The sequence below is a fragment of the Alexandromys fortis genome, unplaced genomic scaffold (genome assembly GCF_014885135.2).
Source record: "Alexandromys fortis isolate MF-2015 unplaced genomic scaffold, M_Fortis_MF-2015_v1.1 scaffold_84, whole genome shotgun sequence".
NCBI classification, from domain to species: Eukaryota; Metazoa; Chordata; class Mammalia; order Rodentia; family Cricetidae; genus Alexandromys; species Alexandromys fortis.
In genome coordinates, this window is record NW_026068017.1 from 650,474 (window position 1) to 674,342 (window position 23,869).

Below are 23,869 nucleotides of genomic sequence, written 5' to 3' on the forward strand. Positions count from 1 at the left end.
GTTTTCATCTGACCCTGTTCTGTCCCGTTATCCTGCCTTATGTCAACATGATTGCCATCCCAGTCAGGGATTCCCAGCCAGGACCCCCAAATTGAGAAGGGAGTGATGGTGTTCCCTGTGAATTCAGAGCTTAGGTAAGGATGACTTGGGGTTCGGATTCAGCCTCCTTAGCTCGTTCACACTGAGCCGTGTGTCTGAGAGAGCCAGGTTGGGAGAAATAGGAAGTGAGTGAGTTGAAGGGAAAAGAGATCTAAAATAGGAACTACCAATGTGTTTGAAGATAAGTGGAGGCCTTCCTCCTTCTGCTTCTGCTGCCTGTAATTGATTGTTAGAGTAGATCTGAAATCCCTGGGCATCAAGAGCGCCTTCCACCGTGCCCAGCTGTGCCCTCCATCCCACATGCCTTCCTCATTAGTTGTCCCCATGTGTCTGGAAGGCCAGCCTTAAGGTCCTGCTCAGCCAGTCAGCAGCCTGTCCAGATCCTGGGTAAAGTAACTCACTGGTCCCTGAACTCACTCAGTAGCATCCTGTGGTATTTGTTGGCTCTGACTAAACCCCCTCGTGATAAACTAAGGGGTGATTAAATCTGCCTCCCCCAACCTGTGATCTGAGTCATCATGACACCCCCAAACCACAAAGCCCAGCCCAGCTCAGGGCCAGGTTCACAAGAGACACCCTGAAAAATACCATAATAGGCCTGGTGGCCCTCTTTCTCACCCCCTCCCGACCCCATATTTGCTCTGTTTAACTGAGGGGGCTGGCTAGACCCCTCAATGGGTGGGAAAGGGAAGGAAAAGTACAGAGGAAACGTAACAGCTGTTTCCCAGGGCACTTGCTGTCTTCCAGGCAGTATGCTGCAGGATGAGGCTAATGCGTCACTCTTGGACTCTGAACTGGTTGTTTGTGTCTGAATCCCAGGTTTTTGTTTTGTTTTTTAAGGCCCAGGTTTCTTGATTTTTTTTTTTTTTTAATTTTTCGAGACAGGGTTTCTCCGTAGCTTTTGGTTCCGGTCCTGGAACTAGCTCTTGTAGACCAGGCTAGCCTCGAACTCACAGAGATCCGCCTGCCTCTGCCTCCCGAGTGCTGGGATTAAAGGCGTGCACCACCACCGCCCGGCCCAGGTTTCTTGATTTTAAGGCCCTTACCAAAAGTTCAAAGCACTGAGAGGTAAGCAGAATGGGGTTACAAACAGCTGTGAGGAGCTGGGAGCTTGCTGGGCATGGCTCTCCGTTATTTAATGGCTCACGGCACAAGGGCAGAGCCCTGCTTTAGGGCAGGTAACTACGTCGTTGAGAGCTGATTGTGTAGCAGGCATGCAAGAGCTGTGCGTGCAGGCATGGCTATGTAGATGCATAAGTGTGTGAGTGCACGGGTGTGTGTATGCATGGGTGTGTGTGGGTGTGTGTACGTGCATGTATGCGTGCGTGCGTGTGTGTGCATGAGTGTGGTGGTGCCTGGAGTCTGCTGTGGAGTTTTATATTGCACTTTTGTTTGGGCTTCCATGTATCCCCTGCTTCATACTTCCCACGGAGACTCAGAATAGCATGAGCCCCAAGGGCAGAAAGTCTTGAGTTCAAATCTTTGCTATGCCATGGAGCCACTGAAGGACCTTGGCTTGTCCCACTGCTTTGGTTTTCACACTGAGACACGGGCTGTGCTAGCTCAGGGCCTGTGAGTGGAGGTTTAATGTGTGGATGCTGGTGTTAAAAGCTCTTTGACCACAGGTAGAGGGCTGTGGCTTCTCTCATAACCTCACCGCCCACCCTCCTCCTCCAAACCTGTCGTGCTGTCTGACATGAGAGCCCAGCTAGACTTGTGTCTGTCGCCACTCTTCCCACAGGGCTGCTCCCTAAACTGTCTCCAGTCACATGGGCCTCTGAGCTAAGGATCTCCTCACCCTGGCAGCCACCACAATCTCTTCTGTTGCACTGGTCATTTCTGATGCCTTCTCACAGCACAGTGCCCATCACTGTTCCCGAAAAATGAGGCCCAAATTCATATAAGGATCTAGCTATAGAGATGAGAATTAGACTTCACATCCTGGTCCCTGGTCCAGAGGCCCCAGAGGGAGGGCCATGCCCAGCTTCAGATCACAAGCATCCCCAGAACACCTGTCTGGCAAGAGCAGCTCATGGACCACATCCCCTCATCTTTCTCACAGGCTCGCCATCTCAACCCCAAACGTCACAGGCACCCGAAGAGCCTCTCCTTTCACACCTCTAGTTTATCTGATAACAAAGATGCAAGGGACAGCACCGTGCTGTCCACATACCCCCATACATCCATACACCTGTGCACACCACACACCCCATATACTCTATGTACGTCTGTACATGGCATGCACACCCCATGTGTACCTATATATTATACAGACCCCACAAGCCCCATGTACACCTGTATATACCACTCATATGCCACATGTACTCATATATCCCATATATACTCCATGGATCATGCACACACAATGCATACTCCACAAACCCCATGCATACTATATGCTCACACATCCTATGTAACACATATAAAATCTACATAGCTCATACATGCCATCTTATAAACCACATAGCCTATATACCTCATATAGTCCATAACAGTACAGACAGACCACAAGTACCCTATATGCACTACTCACATCCTATGCACTCCCTAACCATGCCACACACACTTCATACACACCCGCTAGTTTTCCAGAGGTCAGAGACAGAAGGTTCCATCTGGCTTGTCCACCTATGCTTAGGCCATCCATCCTTTCTGCTCGAATGCTGTTTCCTGGCTCCACTAAGTCCTGTGGCTCTTCCCACAGACCATGCCCCAGGCTAGAGAGGTTAGTGTGTGTACAGCCTGCTTTCTCACCACACAGGGGCCCGGCAGGTCCTGACCTGGGATCGAGAGGCAACGTCAGAGCAAACAGCTTTCTGTTTCCAAGCCTCTAATTCTTCATTTTCTTCAGGTACCCAGGCCTTGCTGCTTCTGAAAGCCCTTCTTCCTGGTCCCTGCTGAGACCCTTCCCATTTTCCTAGGCATATCTCAAGCACCAGGATCCCTATTCCTGAGGGCCAAGATGCTCGCTCACATCTGCACACAGGTGTAGGCTAGGCTTGGGAGGATCCAGGCCAACCACCTCCTAGCTTACCCAGAGGGACCACCACAGGCCTCAACCTGGACTGGTAGAGTAGAGTAGGCCCTGGATTCCGGTTCCTTACTCTTAACCCATGAGGTTTCACAGATCCATAGTAAAGTTCCCTTTACACATGAGAAGTAAACTCAACCTCAGAGACTTAGGAGGAAGTGAGTTCCTGTGGCCACAGAATGAGTCAGGCCTGGATTGACTTTGGGGACATCAGGGTATACTGGGGCTGGATGCTGGAGTCTGGCTGCTGTAGATCTGTGTGACTGCACCTGTATTCTCTCTGAACCTTCCTTAGAGAGCCATTAGTTCATTTGTTCTTAAGTGACAGGAAAATGTCATTACCACAGTGAGCAGCTTGGAAGGGCAGAAGGGCAGAGCCACCGAGTCACAGTTGTGAATTGGCCCCAACCCAGTGAAGCCAGCCGGGCAGGGGCTTGAGAGCCCATGCTGTGCTTAGTCTGTATTCTGGTCCTCCTCAGGACCACTTTGCCTGCTTCTGACCTCCAAAGTCCTGAGGACTCAGCCTCTGAAACCTTTCCAGGAAATTCTTGAGGCCTGGCCTATCATCACACCTCAGGGCATCACACTACAGAGCAGAACCATCTCATTTCACCACCAAACACGAAGGCCAAGCTCTCACCCACCCACGGCGTACCCAACCACAGGCTACAGGGCCTTAGGGACAATCTGCCCATCTTGGTTTTGTTTTGTTTTTTTTTTTTCTCCCGGTTTTTTGAGACAGGGTTTTTCTGTGTCTCTATGTAACCCTAGCTGTCCTGGAACTCACTATGTAGAACCCAGAGATCAGCCTGGCTCTGCCTCCAGAGTGGTGGGGTTAAGGCATGTGCCACCACCACCTGACTCCATCTTGCTCTTTGCTGCATTTCAACTTGGGAAGAAGTACCAGGGCCTTGGGGGTGATGAATGGCAGTGGAGGAGGTGCGAGGTGATGGTATTGCTGAGGAACTATAGGAAACAGAGGTGGGCAGGAGCCCAAAGACCTGGAGATCTCTACTGCGCCTTGGGTGCAACCCTTTCAGTCTGTCTGTCTATAGGCCTTAGTCTCCTCTATACTGGAATGAGTTAGTCTAAGCTCAGCCTTGATGAAAAAAAAAGTGAGACCCCACTCCACACTCTGCAGGTAACAAAACTAAAGACAAGTCTAGGATGCAAGCCAATGAAAAGTTCAAACAATTTTCCTCTTTCCATGGTGATTACTCAGGTACTTAAAGAAAACTTATATATGTATGCCCCCACATGTGTGTGTGTGTGTGTGTGTGTGTGTGTGTGTGTACATGGCACAAGTCAGAAGACAAGTCAATTTTCTTTTACCATGTGGGTCTCCGGGGTAGAATTCAGGTCATCAGGCTTGGAAAATTAAAAAAAAAAAAAAAAGGCCTTCACCTTCTGAGCCCCTCAGATATTTTTAAAATATCAAAATTTGCTCCCAAACATGTTGCAGTGGTGATCTGGGCAGGGCCTAGCCTGCCTCTTGGGTGCCTGTCTCATGGTGGGTGCCCAGCCTGCGTCCTCCTCCTATGATGGCTGTTCCTTCACACGTCCACTGATTGGCATGAACGGCTTTCATAGACACAGCTCCCAGAAGCCTTTATATTACTGTGTCTGATGCCCACCTTATTCTCCTGCCAAGTTCAAGCAAAAAAAGACCCAGATCACTGGGCAAGAACACCATGGCTAGAGCCCCATCCGAGCAATCCCTGGGGCTAGCTTATCTTTGGGACCATAAAGGCGTGCTCAGGGCAGTTTATCCCAAAGCAGCTCCCTCACAGGGTTAAAGACAGAATGGGACCCCTGGCAGCAAAAATACCTTGCCTTCTCCCACAGCACAGAGTAGGAAGCAGGTTTCCCCCGATACTGACGTTGTAGATTCTCGCCCCCAGACTCCCACTAGCATCTACATTCTCACAAGTGCTCCCCACTCGCAGCAGTGAGACTGCTCTATTAACTAGGGGTGCTCTTGGGGGTTGCATGGGGTGTCACCACACTGTGGGCACTAACTGAGCACAGATCTGAGGACGTAGCAGTGAGGGGAGGCTGGATGGAGAGGGGAAGAGAGTAGCAGAACCCTACAGTCGGAGGACAGGGGTCATCAACACTGAAGAGTTCCTTACCAGCAAGCCTACAAATATGTCTGAGCAAGGGCACTTCTTGGGGAAGCGCCCCATTTCTCTGACCTCTAACCCTAAAGCCCAGACAGAGCTGAGAGCACCTGAAGGCAGGGGGTAAGGGAAGGGTGACTTACTGGCCATGCAGAGAAGGGTGTGGAAGAGCCACTTCATAGCTGGAGCAGATGCAGCTGTATGAGCCGAGGTGACACAGAAGGACCTTAGAAGGCACTCAGCTTCCCCTCCTCTACCAGAGGCCAGGAGGCGGGGACAGAGAAGGAGGGGACATAGGACCACAGGTACTTTCAAATAGACAGAGCCAACCTGGCTTATACAAGGCCAGTATGTGACTTCCCCCATAGCTATGCATGGGTCCTGGAACTTAAGACAGTTGTCAGCTCAGCTCCGTTACTCACCAGACACACCATCTCATACATGAGTGAGCCAGTGTGGCCTGTGGTAGTCCTGTGGCAGACAGAGGAGCTGAAGGAGCCAGCAGTCGTCCAGGTAGGTGAATTCCAACCCATCCCATCTAAAATGCTCCCCAGCTCAGTCTTGGTTCCCCTCCCACGGAAAGTGACCCCCCAATCAGAAACTGGGCTTTATATTTGCTCCTGTACTCTGGGTCTGGGATTGTGGATAGTCAGGTAAGCATGAAGATCCAATGTTTAGCTGAAGTCATTGCTTCAATCCAGCCTTACAGTACAGTTCTGACCCAGCCCAGGTTGTGGAGACTTTACTATCAACGGGGATAGTCATATCTAAAGACCAACTTCCTTCATGGTTAAATTTGCCCAGACAGCAGTGAGGGAAAGAAGCCTCTCTACTCAGCAGTCCAGCAGAACCTCAGACGGCAATCCCAGCAATTAGGAGTATAGGGCAGGAAAAATGAGTTTGAGGCTAGTCTAGGTCATGTAGTAAGACCTCTCTGCAAACATGGGCTGCTGTGTACCCTGCTGTCCAACTGAGCTACCAGGCACAAGGGACTGACATGTTAAAACGATACCAGTGCGTGGAGAGAACTGAAATTTAGACTACTCAGTCTTAATTCAGAAAGGCTAGGCATTAAACCTCTCATTCTTACACGCATGCAAGAGGACGTCCTGAAGTGTTACTGTGTGAACATAAAGTAGACAATCACATGACCTTAATGGCTACATAAAAATCAATTTTTATTGTTTTTCACATGGAAAACTTACTTAGCCAAAGTTCTGTGAAGATTCAATGACACTCCAAACACTTCCACACTGTCAGCTTGGTCTGACACCCGACTAGCCCTTACACAACGACTTGAATAAAGGTTACAGTTCACCATTTCCCTCTGCACACCACCTGGCAGAGATTATTAGCAGCTAGAAAAGCAGAGTTCCAGGTCTGATGACTTACTGCCACGGCATGGTGCAGAGCAGAGCACCCTAAGGCTGTTGGACAGACCTGTCACAAGCTGCAGTGGCACCCGTAGCCAGTCCATCTCCCCATCACTCCTCTATGCCCACCTCTCCCAAATCACACCCTCGATAGGGTAGGAGAGCCTGGGATGGCAGCTCACTTGGGAACTCTGCAAGCAGCAAGACTGTTTCAGTGCCCATCCCAGGCACCTCAGGAGGCCGGGCAATGCAGATAGCTGAGAGCTTCACAGGGAGCAGGTGCATCTTCTGCCACCTCTGTATACTCCAGAGGGCCAACACCTCCAGCACCCACCTAAGATTGTCAAGGCCGGTAGCTACAACTTGCAGAGGGGCCCACCCCGCCCTTCTGATACTAATGCTTTCCCACAAACCTCAGGCCCCTAGGTTAGGGGCGTGGCTTTGCTGTCTCACATTGTTCTCTTCTAGCCTCCAGTCCTAGGCTGTAAGTTCAGCAAACACAAACTTCAAGGAACCAACATGAATGCCAATCTTAAACCACTAACTAGACTGTATCCTTCCAAAGTATCCATGTCATGAAAGACAAAGGATGAGGGCCTGTTCCTGCTACAGAACAAGGGCCATCCACTACCTGATGCCAGATTAGATCTTGAACCAGGAAAAAAAAATGCTTGAAATGGCATTACTGGACAGCCAGAAGCCTGAAGTCTGAACTACAAATAAGCAATATTATACTGACCGACACCACCTGTTTCTGAACTTGGTAACTACCCTACGGACACAGCACCAGCGTGGCGAGGTAAGGTGGAAGGTGGTGTAAAATATCTCAGACAGTTTGGGGGCTGCGGGCGCAGACAAGGGAAAGTGAATGGTAAAACAAAACAGAAAAATTGTTCTATCCTCAATACTATTGTGATTTTGCAACTATTTCAAGAGAAAGTATATAGAGCCACAGCAAACCTGAAATCCCAGTGTTCAGGAGGCTGCTGTTGAGAGCTCTAGTCAGGGTCTAGGCTAGGCCAGTTTATATAACAAGGAGACCCTGTCTCCCTGCTACCGCTCCCAAAGAGAAATTTGATATACGTTCAGAGAGAGAGGTGTGCGGCAGGAGGCGGCCGCTGTCTTGAGAGTCACAAGCAAGCAGGAAGTATGACATTCAGCAGTGGAGGGGGCTGCCCTCAGCCTCCAGACAGAAGTGGTTCTAATCATAGTTAGCCTTCCCTCAAGAAGCTGGGAAGAAAACATTTGAAGATGAGGACCACAGGAAGTTGGACAGGCAGAGCCAAGGTCACATGGAATAACCTTTATCAGAGGGTAGTGTCACCTCAGGGCTGATGATGGATCTCAGAGGGAAGCTAAGGACTGAGCCCAAGGCTACGTGGATGGCTAAGTTGCTGAGCTAGGAGCCAGAAATGACTGTCTGCTCCAGAACCAGGACCCTGAACTACAAACTCCTCTCTTCAGAGCATAAGGTTTTGAGAATTTAAAAAGTAAGACTAGACTTGCATTCCCAGGTGCCTACAGCTGAACAACATCCACCTCCAATTCCCGTATTCAAGTTCTAAACCTCAATGTGACTAAGAAATTTGTCTGTGAGGAAGTCACTAAGCTTAAAATAGGTCAAAAGGGTGGGGCCCAGTCCTAATGCCACAGGGTTGTTGGTAAGAGAAAGGTCACAGGCACACACAGAGGAGAAAGGCCACTTCCACGCTGGAACACTCTGACTTCTAGGGCCATGAGAAAATGTCTGTTGTGGTTATCTTGTCATAGCTGCCCAAGCAAACTAGTGCCTTTAGGCTACCTTTTCAAATAGCTCCCAAATTAAAAGACCAAACAGTGTTTGTTATACCTGTACACATGTACACACACGAACATATCACAGTGCATGTATGGAGGCCAAAGAACAACCTACATGAATCCTTTCCAACATGTAGACCCGAGAGAATAAACTCAGGCTATCAACCATGATGGTAGCCTTTCCCCACTGAGCCATATCACTGGTCCTTCTTGGCCCTTCATGACTGAAGGGCTGGAAGGGAGCATTCACTGGCTGTGGGATCAGGTGGTCTCTTGATGACCTTATCTCCTATGGGTTACTCCCAATGCTCCTTGCAAAGTACAGCCTGAGTTCCTCCCATCTCAACTACTGTGCACATAGAGGAAACTTGAGGTCATCTCACTTGAGGCCTCCATTTAATGTACAGGGAAACTAAGAGAGGAAAGGAAGGGAAATGCTCAATCTTCCAGGTGTGAATGTGTGAGAGAGAATGAGTCCCTAGGATCTGCTCAGCTCCAGCTACCATCCTATTTGCCTTTCTTCAAAAACATTCTACTTTAGCTAAGAGTACTGCTCATGGCCCTCGGGGGGAGCTTTTGTACACAGGCAGAAAGGGGACAAGTCACTGGATCCAACACTAGGAAAGGGAGACGCTATTTTTGTCAATGACATGAAGCTCTTGCTCTACAGCCTACACTGTTCCTTACTGGTCCAGGGGTAGAGGTGTCTAAGGCACACAAAGCTTTAGCTTCTGAAGAATCTGAGCATCCAGAGGCCTCTGGAACTAGAAGAGACTCCCCAGGCAGACTTGTGACTTTGGTACACAGAGTATCACTAGCACTCTGGAATTTATCAATAAAACACAACTTCCATGCTTTACCAGGCTGAATGGTAAATATAGGGAAAAAAATGTTCTTTGTTCTACCCTCAATGTTACTGTGATTTTTGAAATTACTTCAAAAGAAAAAGTTTGTAGGGCCATGGAAAACATATAATCCTAGTGTTTAGGAAGCTGATGTAGGAGGGTTGACAGTTTAGACTAGTTAGGGCTCTAGGCCAGGACAGTTTGTGTAACAAGGGAGACCATCTAAGACAGGCTTCTAAGGCAGCAATTCCTTGACTGCTCCCAGAAACATCAAAATTCTGTGAAATGCTTATAGGGTTTCGGAGGAGTCAGGACTACTCTGTCTGCTAAAATCTGCCCTACAAATACAGGACCAGCTTTAGACGTTTGCTGCTGGTCACATGCATTTTACAATCTGTCTTGAAGCAAAAGTACTGCTCTCAATATTACCAAAAATACAATACTTTCTTCTTTGAGCTCTTACTTTTAAAGGGGGAGGAAAAGGCTCAGGTTCTAAGCTACATCTTACTAAGTACAGCTTAAAAGCAGAGACAGGCACAAGAGCTGTTCTAGCAGCTGCTACCTCCTGCTTCCTGTTCTGGGTTGCAGTCACCTATCCAGACAGGACCAGGGCTAAGAACTGGTTCAGGGTTCCCTCTCTGGAGCTCCGACTTAGCCACCAGCATTCTTTCCTTCTATCCTAGGGAAGATGAATTCTTTAAAAAAAAAAAAAAAAAATCTTGGGAGAGGAAGAGGTTAAGAGTAACTCTGCTCTTGTAGGGGCTCTGGACTGGGCTCATGAATGTCTAATCCTTTTTCTTTCAGATACCAGTCGGATCCAAGCATGCTCTTTCTGGTATTATGGACTTTTTTTTTTTTTTTTGGTTTTTTGAGACTAAGTTTCTTTGTGTAACAGCCCTGGAACTAGCTCTTGTAGACTAGGCTGGCCTCAAACTCACAGAGATCTGCCTGCCTCTGCCTCTGATTGCTGGGATTAAAGGCGTGCGCCACCACCACCCAGCTCTGGTATTATGGACTTTCTAAACCCACTTCTGGCCATTCCGTGGCTGAGGACACAGTCACCTTAACTCAAGCAGCGTGCTCTTTTCTGTTTCTTTCCCCTTGCTGTCTGCTGCAATCTACAACTTGCCTGGCAGCTTTCTTTCAAACCCCAATAAAACTGTCCTCAAGTTTAAAAAAACAAAACCAATTCCCAGCAACCTTTCTAGAGCTGAATGAACTCCAGCTCAGATGTGGCAGATCATCAACATGTGAGTTTTCTAAGATCCACTTAGTGATAGCTCCTTATTGCACACACGGAATATCAAGGACTACTCTGGCCCACTTTGCATCTGGGGAACTCAGCTAGAATAAAAAAAAAAAAAAAGCACACAAAATGGTGTGCGAGCTGCGTTATCAAAGTCATTCATTTCCCAAATACTTCTGAAATTCTACTTACACTGGGCTGGCCTGGTTCAGGGATACAGAGAAAATACCATGAAGATACCTGCTCCTTAGGAGCTCACAGGCTGGAAAGGAAAACAAGAACAAAACATGAAAATAAAGCATTCCATATACATGGAAGAAAAATGAGGCCTGGCCCATAAGAGGCACAGGCCTGAGGGTCGAGCTGCTCTTCTGGCTGGAAGCTTACAGTCTCACAAATGTTCATAGAGGACCTGCTGGGTCAGTATGGTGACAACCAAAGTACAAGTCAAACATGGTCCCTGCTCTCACGAGCTTACAGCCTAGCAAATGTATTGACCAGGAATAGGAAGTGAAAGTCAGTAAAGTGCGCTGGGTGGGCTGGAGGCATGTGGTTTGCATTATCCGAGTGAAGCACTTGTCTGAAAAGTAAACAAACAAAAACAGTTGCAAGGTGATGGAGCCCCACTGTCTCCATCCTCCCCTCAGCAAGCCCAGGCAAGCTGGGTGGGAAATCCCCAAACAGTCTTTGTGTTTCTGCTGCTCCAGTGGCCCAAGTTCCCAAGCTTCTTAAAAGTGACCTCACTGGGTGTGGTGACACCAAAACAAGGGAGCATTTGCATGACGTGGTCCTAAATTGCAGGTCCAACTACTTCACTTAGTACTCAACCAAATTAAGAGTAACCCTTTTCCACAAAGGTAAGAACTACAAGAACCGGGGCTGGAGAGATGGCTCAGCCCCGCTCTTCCAAAGGTCTTGAGTTCAATTCCCAGCAACCACATGGTGGCCCAAAACCATCTGTAATGAGGTCTGGTACCCTCTTCTGGCTAACTGTATAAATAATAAATAAATATTAAAAAAAAAAAAAAAAAGAACTACAAGAACCTTATGAAGCTGGTCTTCAATGTGGCACCTGCCTTGGGATTTCCAAGAGGTATTTTGATTAGATTACACTCTTTTTTTGTTTGTTTGTTTTTTGAGACAGGGTTTCTCTGTGGCTTTGGAGCCTGTCCTGAAACTAGCTCTTGTAGACTGGACTCTAATTGATTAGATTACACTCAATTTTAAAGTCGGGCACTGACTTAGGATCTAACCCTGGAGTCAGCTAGGATTCCTTCATAGAAATACTGGGACACACTCACAAGGAAACCAGTATTGAGGAATGCCTCTCAAAATCTTGATCATGAGAGAAATCAAGAAGGCAGTCTGGAAAAAAATGAGAACAGTCCACAGGTACTGCCAGGGGCCATCCTGACCAGCTTCACAGGCTATCAAAGAAGTCTGGGATTTTACTCCAGAAGTGATGGTGAGGTTCTGCAAAGGTTTCAAGCAGAGTAACAATAAGATCAGATTGATATTTTAAAAGTTCATCTTGTTATACATGAAAATATGCCCAACATACCCAGGAATGGTGATGCATACCTTTAATCTCAGCACTTAGGAAGTAGAGGCAGGCAGATCTCTGAGTTCGAGGTCAGCCTGGTCTACAGCCAGGGATACATGGAGAAACCTTGTCTTGAAAAGCCAATAAAATAAAATAACGGGGGGGGGGGGATGAGGAAGAGGAATAAATAATGGGCAATAGCACTAGTCATTAGGAAACTGCAACTCAGAACCATTCAGGCTCAGTGGTACAGCACTTGTCTGCACGTTCAAGGTCCTGGGTTTGATGCCCTACACTGCAACAAAACAAAACATTGTGCACGCATATACACACACACACAATGAAATACCGCTTCACAGTGAAAAATGAGTAATGGAGAAGATATGATAAACTGGAATCATGATGCACTCCATGGGAATACAACTTGGCAATTCCTCCAAAGACAAAAGGTAAGAGCTACCATGATCTATAGATTCCATTAATTTCAGCATTTGGGAGGCAGAGGCAGGTGGATCTCTGTGAGTTCGAGGCCAGTGTGAGCTACAAAGCAAGTTCCAGGACACAGAGAAACCCTGTCTCAAAAAAAAAAAAAAAAAAAAAAGAATAAAAACACACATCCATGAAGGGGAGCTGCACACAAATACTCACAGAAGCCTATTCATGATAGTCTCAAACTAGAAACCACAGAATGCCCATTAAGTGAATGATAAATATACAGATAATTTAAAAAACTTTAAAAAAAAAAAAAAAGCACTGAGAAGCACATTGCTGGCACACCTTTAATGCCAGCACTTGGGAAGCAGAGGAAGACAATTTCTGTAAATTCAAGGCCAGCCTGGTCTACATAGGGAGCTTGAGGGGCCAGAGCTACACAATCAAAACCTGTCTAAATATATATACAGAGAGAGAGATGAAGGATGAGTGCTAGGGGGAACACCATGTTTTTGGTGATGAAAGTGTTCTAAAGTTGATTATGATAATGGTTACACAACTCTGTAAATAGCCTACAGCCAACTGAAATGTATACTTTAAATGGATAAAATACTATGTAAATAATCTCTCAAGCAAAAATTCACCCCAGTTACATGAAGAATGGAGAGGGAGAACTGAGAGAGGCTGCTGCAGAGAGGGAGAACAGAAGCTGTCTGGCCCTCTATAAAGAGAGGGAGTAGGAAACGGACATGAGGTATCTGCGATTATCAAGCAGCAAAAAGTGTATTTAAAATCTTCTACATGGAGTAACCCCACATGTACAGAAAGTACCCTGGAGAAAGGAAAGTATACCCAGCTGTCTGCAAGACTATCCTGACTATCCACCATCACTCCTAAGCACACAGGGCTCAAGGTATTGAAGACCTGAGCAGGTATTGAAGGCTGGAGAGAGAGGCTGGGAAGGCCATCACTACCTATCTTCCATAAAGTCCTCCCCTCGTTTCTAGCCGGAGACTGACAAGTGCTCAAAGGCCCTAGGCAAATGGGTCTGGATTGGTGGATGGAAAGCATCATCACTGAGGAACAAAAAGAAAGCCGGGGGAGTTGCCTAAGCCCTAAGGAAACCATGTCAGTTGGGAAGATCTCCAACCCACTGACAGAACCAGAGCCAGTGCTTAAGCACATACCTGCCCTGTCTTCCTGACACACTGGCCACCTCAAAAGAAAACACGCTACAGACATAGCTTCAAGAATAACAAAATATCAAGTAGATATCAACAAAGCCAGAAACTGCACCAGACCATTTACTTGCTTCATGGGGAAAGGAAAGCTCAGGACCACTGGGCAGGGTCCGGGTTGGCATCCAGGTCTGCCCCTTTTCTTTTCATTCTACCAAGTCTGAACCTCTAAGAACATGACTGTGAGCTGTGAGCCACACAGGACAAGAGAAGCTTAGAAACCTTAGCGGCCTTAGGTCTGAACTAGCAGAGAAATCAAAGCTACCTCTTTCTGGGATACACAGAAGCCAAACAATTTTGGTTATATGGGGGGGAGGTTAACCAAATAATACATATGACACAGGTTTGTTACAACTTCAGTTCTTAAGCCTTTCTGATTCTTTTCTGGACATGTGCTCAACCACAAGTCAAGTGCTCTATGAATGAGAACAACCCAGGCACGTGAAGAGCGTGACATCCCAAAGTGACAGTGGCTCACCATCATCTCTAACTCCAAGATTCTAATGTGCTTAAGTGAAACATCAGTTTTACACCTGCAGAGGAATACAGTATTAAATACTGCAAAGTAAAAGTCAGATGAAAGGCTGAATAATCAACTGACTTTCCATGGTAAAAGAATTTGAAAGAAGACTAAAAATAAACTAAAAATTTCTGAAACTACTATCTTATTTGCTAGTTTTGAATACGTCTTCAGTGACAAGTCAGAGACAAAAGAATGAATTATCAACCCATGCCTTTTAGAAAAGCTGTAATGAACAAGAAGAGTCCATTGCAGATGGACAATTTTTCCTACAGTGGCCACAAAGCAAGTTGAATTCATGTACAACAGACCATACATTTAGTATCATTTAAAATAAAGACTCGTCTCTTTACCTTCTTCCAAAGTATATAATGTGTATATTTAACAACACAAGAGACACCACTTGAGCTTCCCCTGTAGCCAACAGGAGGAATATCCACATATAAAAATTAAAAATTTAAACTTTTAAGTCATTAATAGTTTTTGAACATAATACAGACTTAGAAATTGTTCAACATTAACCCAAGACCCCACCCCTAAGCACATAAATCATCTTCAAATTCAGAAGCCAGAGCTGCCTGTCCCTAGAAGTCCCACAGCACTACCTTGACCTTCACATCAGGCTCATAGCCAATAAAGGACCTAACAGAAACTCCCCAGGGAGGAATGGAAGCCATTGCTGCTACATGTCTATCTACCAGGGAGGGCAGACGCAGCCAGGTCAGGTCTATAAGATTCAGCCCCCACACTAAGGTCCTGGAAGGCTGGGCGGGCAGCTTCCCTCATCTTCCCCCAAAGACTGTCCAATAAGCACCTGGGAACTGACTTTTCTTGGGAAAAGGGTGCTGGCAAGAGCTGTCAGAGCCAAGGCAACAGTGAGAAGTTCTCTGCTCTTTGGATGAACCATGTAAAACATTTCTTTTAAAAGACACAATGTTAAAAATATTAAGAAAAAGTCTACAAAATCTGGAGGGTTGCCTTTTTCTCCAAGGGTAAAGCTTGTGGGGTGGTGGGGAGAAGACTTGAGGGCCCAGAACTGTAGCTCTGCAGCACAAGCAGAGACGCCCTTCAACACTCATTACACTCCAAAACTGTCCTACTGGGACAGCAAGAGTTCAGGGTGCAGGCAGGAGGGAAGGGCGCCAGCTGTTCCTACTGTGTGCCCCACCCTACGTAAGAATGTCAGGTCTGAGGACAGCTGCCAAGGCCAGGGCATCAGGACTCTGCTTCTGAACCAGAGCTACTTTCCCGGCTGACTTCAATCTGGAGCGACGGCAAGCTATCTAGCCGACTTTTTTTCTGGCGAGATTGTTCTTTCTCCTTAATCAAAGCACCCCATGCCCTCTGAAGCTCCGAGTCATCTTCCTCAGCACCAGATGGCCTGTGATCCACTTTCTTCGTGTTCTTTTCTTTGGTCTTGGGTATAGATCCTAAGCGAGTCCATAAACCACCTGTTGGGGTGAGAAGACACCTCAGTTTGGCAGTCAATGCCAAGCATCAGAAAGTCCCGAGGCAGCAGGTGTACTGCCAACACCTGCCATGCAGAAAACATCAGCAGAGGCAGTTGGCACCAGTGTGCAAGTGGACAGTTTGCGACTCAATGAAAGAGGCTCAAAACAGGTGGTCCCACACCAAGCATAGGACAATCATCTTAGACTTCCCTGACATATTTGTCCCTCTCCTGGTGAGAAGCATCTTGTCCCATGCTCATACCACCCCAGTCTGCTAGGAACTGCAAGCTCTAACATTATGCAAACTGAAGGGTCTATTTTACTATGACGATTCTCAGGCTTTCAGCTGACTTTTAATTTTTAAAGAGTTTTATTGAACTGAAGAAATGGCTCAGCCATTAAGAGCTCTTGGCCTTGCAGAAGATCTGGTTAGATTCTGAATACCCACATGGCACCATACAATAATCCATAACTCCAGTTCCAGGGGATCCAATGCCCTCTTCCAGCCTCCAAGGGCACCAGACATATGCACGGTACAGAGACAAACATGCAAACAAAACATAAAAATATCAAAAAAGGGGAGTGTTTTATTAAAATAGAACAACAAATAAAAGTGGCATAGATACACTCCAAAGCAATTAAGTTTTATTTATAAAGAGTAAGGTAATCATGGAAGAATTACTATGGAAAAACGCTACACAAAGAGAACTAGTTATATGTGTGGACAAAGTAAATAATGTAAAAATAAAAAGAAGCAAGGGTGTTGTGAAATATTACTTTAACTATATAAAGATGTGTTATATTTATTTATGTTGCAGAATATTTAACTACGTAAAGGTGTCTTACATTTGTTTATGCTGCATTTGTTTAAGATGTAAAAATGTGTTGCTTTGCCTGCCTACTGATTGGTCCAATAAAAAGCTGATCGGCCAATAGCTAAGCAGTAGAAGGATAGGTGGGGCTGTCAGACAGAGAGAATAAATAGGAATCTAGGCTCAGGAAAAAAAAAACAAGAGAAAGAGAGAGACAAAAAGACATACAGAATGAAAGAAAGGTAAAAAGCCCCGAGGCAAAACATAGATGAAGAAAAACATGTTAAAATAAGTTATAAGAGGGCTGGAGAGATGGCTCAGAGGGTAAGAACACTGGCTGCTCTTTCAGAGGTCCTGAGTTCAATTACAAGCAACCACATGATGGCTCACAACTATCTATAATGAGATCTGGTGCCCTCTTCTGGCATGTAGGCATACATGCAGACAGAACACCATACAAAAAAAAAAAAAAAAGTAAATCTTAAAAAAAAAAAAAAGTCTGATACACAAGGATGTGTTCCCTCTTCTCCTTTCTAAGCTTCCTGTAGGCATGATGCTGATGCCAACAAAAGCAGTTATGCTAACTGCAGAGAAATAGGCACTGACTCCACTTCTTACAACCACCGCTCTCCATTCCTTCCCGCCCACCAGTGTGAAGTGTTGCTCACCTGATTTCCTTTCCCGAGTATCAGAGTAGAGGCCTTTAACGTCTTGCCTGGGAACACCTAGCCTACTATGTACATCCGAAGACGGTTCTCTCCGAACCACTTGATTACTACTAAAAGCCTTTTCTGGAGAATACGGTCTTTTTCCTAACCGTTGGCGAATATCTGAAAAAAGAGAAAAAGTATACCTGTTACCAAGCACGTGTGTTTTACTATAAGTACCAACCACCTAGGATTTTTGTCTTAGCTATAGTTTCTATTGTTGTTATAAAACATAATCAAAAGCAACTGGGAGAGGAAAGGGTTCATGTCACTCACACTTAATTTAACAATTCATTATCAAAAGCAGTGAGGGCAAGAACACAAGCAGGGAAGGAGCCTGGAGGTAGGAACTGATTAAGGGGCCATTGACGAGTGCTATTTACTGGCTCGCTCATCCTGCTTTCTTATCCCACCTGCTTTCTTATAACACCAGCCCAGGGGCAGTACTGCCCACAGTGAGCCGGGCCCTCCTATATCAACTATTAATAAAGAAAGCGCACCACAGGCTTGCCCACAAGTACTCTGGTGGGAGCATTTTCTCAGTTGAAGTTCCCTCTCCCAAAATGACTCTAACTTATTTCAGGCTGACAAAAAACTAAAGACCCGACCCCAGATCTCCCACAGTGAAGGCACAAGTTCTGGCATGAGAAGCCTTCTAAAGCCAATTCTGTTCATAATTGATCTTGCTTCTCTTAGGAAAACTTAAAGCTTGGATGCAGAGGCTATCAGCTGATTGTTTGAAGCAAGTTTTCTTTCTTTTTTCTTTTTTGGCAGAACCAAGCAAAACTTAATAACATAACAGATTTTTCAGTTAACAATACTGCAAGCTCCCCACAATCCTTGGACATACGAGTCATTCTCAATAAAGTTAATACATTTAACCAACAAGTATAATGAGTCTGGCAACAGGCCAAGGATAAAGGAACCATGTCCTAAACTAAATGCGTTTCTCCTCCAAGTCTGTCAAAAAGCTGCTGAGCCTGAGGTTTCCACTAACAAACAGCAGCCACATATTCATCAGCCTAGAGCCTTGAGTCAGCTTTTGACATCTTATGTAAGCCCCCTTCCCTGCAGAGCTCATGCTGAACCTCCTTCTTGGTTTCTCTTCCATCCTTCCTCCTCCCAAGGTTCCATTCTCAGCCTGTCTTCACCATCCCTGGTAAAGTTCTGCCCTTATTGTCTTGTTTTTTTTTTTTTTTTTTATGCCCACTACATTCTAGTCCTCCAAAATCATCTTTTTAAAATAAGAATCAGATTATTCCCCACCTTGAAAGATAGTTTATCAACTGCATTCAATCCCCTCGCTAGACCAAGATCTAAAGCTATTTTCTCCAAAAGCCTTCTCCAATTCTCTCCGCAGATCTATGGCAAGTGACTTGCACATGCTAGACTAGTAGCCACAAGCACACCCACACACTGTTCTATCAGGGTTTACACACATATACAATCTAGTTCACACTCAACCATGTATCTCACCATATAACTTAACTTTATTGGTTTAGGTTATAAAATATACTAGGGAAATAATACCATGTATTATATAATATTATCTATTACTTCAGACAAAGTACTAAAAGCTAGTTTTGCCAAAATCTGATTTTTATTTATGTTCTCATGAATCCAATGCCTCGCTAAAGATTTAGCTAAACACAACGAGAACAATTAAATCAGAAGAGCCTACCTTGAGCCCACCTGCTTTTGGAAGCTCAGAGTGTTACACCTCTGAGGGGAAAGGTATCCTGGCAGTCAGAAGCCTAGGACTACCACAAAGTCACACTGCACAACAAACCTCACACAAGAGATTTATTGGGAAAGACATAGGAGGGTAGCTGTCTCTGCTTGGGAGAGAAGCAGCAAAGAACTGAGCAGGAGGCAGACTTTATACAGAATTTCTTGTAGGAATGGAATTTTCCAGGGTGGCCTGGAATTGGTGGGATTCTGTGGCCCAATCTTGGGCTTTTTTGTCTCTATAGGGCGGAGCCTGGCCACCTGCATCCTGAAAGGCAGGAAACTGGCCATTACAACTATTACAGTAGTTTGGTGGCCAGTCCTGGCTAGCTACTGGAGGGCTTACAAGAAGGAAGAGCGAGCGTGAAGAAAGAAGAACAGTACCTGGTTTGGTGCTGCTGCCAACCGCCGGTCGTGGACACGAGTGCTGACGCTTTTCATCTAAGAGATGTCGGACATCTGCAAATTTCTCAGGTAGCAATTTGTTACCGATTCGATTTTTTATGTTGCTGGTCGATATACTATCTGCCCTCATAGAGTTCCTGTAAGTTAAAAAAAAAAAAAAAAGCAGGGAGAATACAAGTAACCAACTTCAACTGTGAGACAAGGTACAAGCAAAGTCTCCTACTTCAGAGAAACTCAACCTGAGATGACACTATTCCCTTACAAGAGCACTGATAATAGCTGACTCAGAACAGGATCAACATGCTGTGAAGAGACGGTGATGACAGCAGGGTGATTTCCACATGGTGCCTGGATACTTCACCACAGAACACAAAACTAATGGTCATGGTCTCCAAGGGCAGACAAACATAAGACAGATGCTTGCAGAGGCTGGAACTCTGCTCACCCAGGTGCAATCTGGATGCTAGTCTATAACCCCCCTCTGTAAAGAAGAGACTTCTCTGTCTACAGACCATCCTACCATGAGAGAATTATTCTGCTACAATTTCTATTAGGTAGTTCTATGAAAACTAAACACAGAGATGTGAACAAGGCCACACAAATCAACACTAGAAGCCCCTTTTCTTCCTATCAGCAAGTACCTCAGAAAGCCCAGGCCTGATGGTGCAGGCTGCAGGCTCAGTTACTTGGGAGACTAAGGCGGAACACAGGATGATCACAGATTCACATCCTGTCTATGTTACACAGCACATTTATATCCAGCCTACTTGGTTTAGTGAGATACTGTCTCAAAATTTCAGAAACTTGAAATAAAATCTATACTTATTGAATCAGCTCATTAAAATAATTATGTTCTCTGTTCAGAGGTCCATAAAAATTAGGACGAACAATAGTTTCTAAACTCAGTAAGTGTGAGTCACAGGCAGTAATGTGGACAAGGCCCTAGAAAGGAAACTCTAGCAACACATACAGATTTTTAAATACATGCATTTTTCTTTTTCTTTTGATTTTTTTGAGACAGGGATTCTCTGTGTAGACCTGGCTGTCCTAGAACTTGCTCTGTAGATCTACCTGGCTGGCCTTGAACTCACAGAGATCAGCCTCCTCCTACCACCCAAGTGCTGGGATCAAAGGCGTGTGCTACCTCCACCTGGCAACACATGTATCTTAAACACATGTATCTAGCAACACGTATAGAATTTAAAACACATGTATTATTTTCTATAACAAGGCAGACTTTGAGGAATCTATTTAGCTAACACAGTATTAACAGAAATGTCATTAACTATTAAAAGGGATTAGTTGTGGTGGAGTATTCCTGTAATCCCAGCACTCAGGAGGCTGGGGAAGAGGATGAAAACACAAAGCCAGAGCTATGCACGGAAACTCAATCTCAAAATAAATAAATAAATAGGACCAGCAAGATAGCTCTGCAGGTAGGGGTACTTCCTTCCAAGTCTGAGCACTTATGTTCAACATTCAGAACCACACGGTAGAAGAGAACCAACTCCACAAGGTGTCCTATGACCAACACACATGCACTGTGGCATAGTCACACATGATAAAAAATTAAAATAAAAAAATTTTATAAGTAGTTAAATAAATGATAATAGTGTTAAACAATGTACTACATATGATGGAAGAAATAACAGATGTCTGGAAATAAAAGTGGTTTTCACTTTTTATACTGTCTATGCAACAACTATTACTTATATAGAGAAAAAATTGGATGCCTCCATCAAATACTGATAAAGGAAAAAAAATTAGGGTAAAAATGGTTGCAACATGAAGAGAGACTGCATTTGTAATTACCACTTAAAAATCAAATTGTGGGGCTAGAGAGATGATGGCTCAGCAGTTAAGAACATCAGCTGCGGGCTGGAGAAATGGCTCAGAGGGTAAGAGCACTGGCTGCTCTTCCAGAGATCCCGAGTTCAATTCCTAGCAACCACATGGTGGCTCACAACCATCTGTAATGTAATGAGACCTGGTGCCTTCCTTGCCAGCAGTACATTGTATGCTTAATAAATAAATCTTTAAAAAAATGATTTTTTTTAAGATTTATTTATTTATTAAGTATATCTCAGTGGGAGAGTGTTTTGCCTAGCAGTATGTAAGTATTTCCAAAATAAATAAATAAATAAGTAAATTTAATTTAAAGTTAACATCATTAAAAAGAGGAAAAGTATTAGTTGGGAAGTGGTAGCACACACCTTTAACCCCAGTACTTGGGAGGCAGAGGCAGGTGGATCTCTGTGAGTTCCAGGACAGCCAGGGCTGTCACAGAGAAACCCTGTCTCAAAAAAACAAACAAAAAAAGTATTTTACCTAATACTTTTCAACTGAGATTCCACTTCATCTGCATACATGGTCATCTTCATGCTTTTCTTTGGGGAGGGAGTGGAAATCATCTTCAGTTCTAGATCATAGTCCATCTCATCTGAGTCTGAGCTGCTCGCACTGGACCGCCTAGACACACTCCGCTCACGGGGCTGCTTGAGAGTAGGGAGTTCCTCATGGTACTCCACCACAACCCTGTCATCTGCATCCATGTCTTGGTCCTCTTCTTCCTCTTCCTCTTCTTCAATGGGTTCCTCGGGAACATTCACTAATCCTGAAGAAATTTAACCCAAAGGTTAGAAAGAACTAAACTTAAGGCTAAACTAACAAACATGATTTCTACTCTACATAGGTAGAAGAAGAGACTATGACCTCCGAAACTGTACTGGAGTATTTACCATCTGTAAAAGTGCCAACTGGAAGCGATTCTTACTCTTACTTATTTATCCAAGAGACTGGATAAAACATGAATGCAGTAGTATAAACTCATGTACAATATGAGCAATCTTCATTATTTTTGAGTTTTATATTTATAAATCTGTCAGATTTATTTGTGGCTCCTAAATCAACACTCAAGGTACTGTCAAGAACACATGCAGACTGATAGAAAACTAAGTGCTTCTTCCTAACCAAGGCAACAGCAACACCACCTTCTTATTCATGACTCATACTGTAAGCAAGGTCCTTTTCAATTTATTATGTTTTCACTTTTTGTGCTTTTTCTTGATAATTTTACTGCTCAAAAATGTCCCTGCTGGGCAGTATTGGAGCACACCTTTAATTCCAGCACTTGGGAGGCAGAGACAGGTGGATCTCTGTGAGTTCGAGGCCAGCATGGTCTACAGAGCTAGTTCCAGGACAGGCTTGTGTGACTTATTCTATGGGTAAAGGACAAAATAATGTCCAATGTGCTGTGTGACAATTGATACTATGAAGAGGCTCCAAAGCTATGTAGAGAAACTCCAAAAACTCTCAAAAAACCAATAAACAAACAAACAAACAAAATAGTCCCTGAGCTGTAAATGGTGGTTTACGCCTTTGATCCCAGCCTTTGATCCCAGTATTGAGAGGCAGAGGCAGGTGGATCTCTGAGAGTTCAAGGCCAGTTTGAACACATGTTCCAGACACGAGGGCTACAGAAAGAGACTCTGTCTCACAAAAAAAAAAAACAGAAAGAGACTCTGTCTCACAAAAAAAAAAAAAGAAAAAAGAAAAGAAAGAAAGATAAAAAGAAAGAAAGAAAAAAAGAAGAAGAAAAGAAGGAAGTCCCATTAAATACAGTGAGTGAAGTGTTGTTTAGTAAAAGGATGGTGGTCCACCTCATGAAGAAAACACCAACACTACATAAGCCTTGTTCAGGCATGGGTTACACGCTGTCAGCTGTTAATTCAATGCCAATTAATTAATAGTGCATATTAAATCAGCTGTCTTTAAATAGAAAAATGGGCACAGCAATATTACTCACTGATTAGTTGATGAAAATAGTGTGATCCGATGTTTTGTACAATTCACTAGTTCAACGTTCAGTGTAACTTCATGCCATGTGATAGCCCTCAATAATAAAAATCAACATTACAGACTGGAGAGATAGCTTAGGTTAAGAGCACAAGCTACTCTTCCAGAGGTCCTGAGTTCAATTCCCAGCAACCACATTTTAGCTCACAACCATCTGTAATGAGATCTGGTGCCCTTTTCTGTCCCACAGACATACATGGAGGCAGAATATTACATATATAATAAATAAATAAATCTTTAAAAACAATCAACACTAACTCTAAAGCTTATGGGTTCTTGGTCTAGAAAGATGGCTCAGTGGTTAAGAGTACATACTCCTCTTGCAGAGAACCAGAGTTTGGTTCCCAGAGTGGATGGCTTGTAACTCCAGCTCCAAAGGAATCTGACACTCTCTCCTGGCCTCCACAGGTACTATACAAACCAATCTTCTCATCCTCATATAAATAAAATCCTTTTCAAAAAGAAATATGAATAATGTTTGTGGTAACTGGAAAAAGCAAATATAAAGTATACTTATAATAATTATAACTTTATGAAAATAGATGAATGAAAGAAATGAAAAATGAAATCAGTTACTGTATTAGGATACTTGAATTAGGAGTAATTTACTTTCTAATTTCTTAGAATAAAGAATAGGTTACAAAACTATCTTTGTTTTTTTGAGTCA

At 44.5% G+C, this 23,869-nt stretch overlaps 2 protein-coding genes across 3 annotated transcripts in view; both read right to left on the bottom strand.

Moving 5' to 3' along the window:
* Positions 1-5,455, bottom strand: part of Itgae (integrin subunit alpha E) — a 57,327-nt gene extending 51,872 nt beyond the window's left edge. For both annotated transcript variants that reach the window (XM_050162821.1, XM_050162819.1), the window contains exon 1: positions 5,394-5,455. In XM_050162821.1, the coding sequence (XP_050018778.1) occupies positions 5,394-5,430 (37 nt within the window). In that variant the 5' untranslated portion in view covers positions 5,431-5,455. The remainder of the gene's footprint in view (positions 1-5,393) is intronic.
* A 9,000-nt stretch (positions 5,456-14,455) lies between these two features.
* Positions 14,456-23,869, bottom strand: part of Ncbp3 (nuclear cap binding subunit 3) — a 31,050-nt gene continuing 21,636 nt past the window's right edge. The window contains exons 10-13 of the mRNA XM_050162622.1: positions 21,676-21,961; positions 19,327-19,484; positions 17,176-17,337; positions 14,456-15,695 (exon numbers count right to left, since the gene is read on the bottom strand). Coding sequence (XP_050018579.1) covers positions 15,460-15,695; positions 17,176-17,337; positions 19,327-19,484; positions 21,676-21,961 — 842 coding nt within the window. The 3' untranslated portion in view covers positions 14,456-15,459. The remainder of the gene's footprint in view (positions 15,696-17,175; positions 17,338-19,326; positions 19,485-21,675; positions 21,962-23,869) is intronic.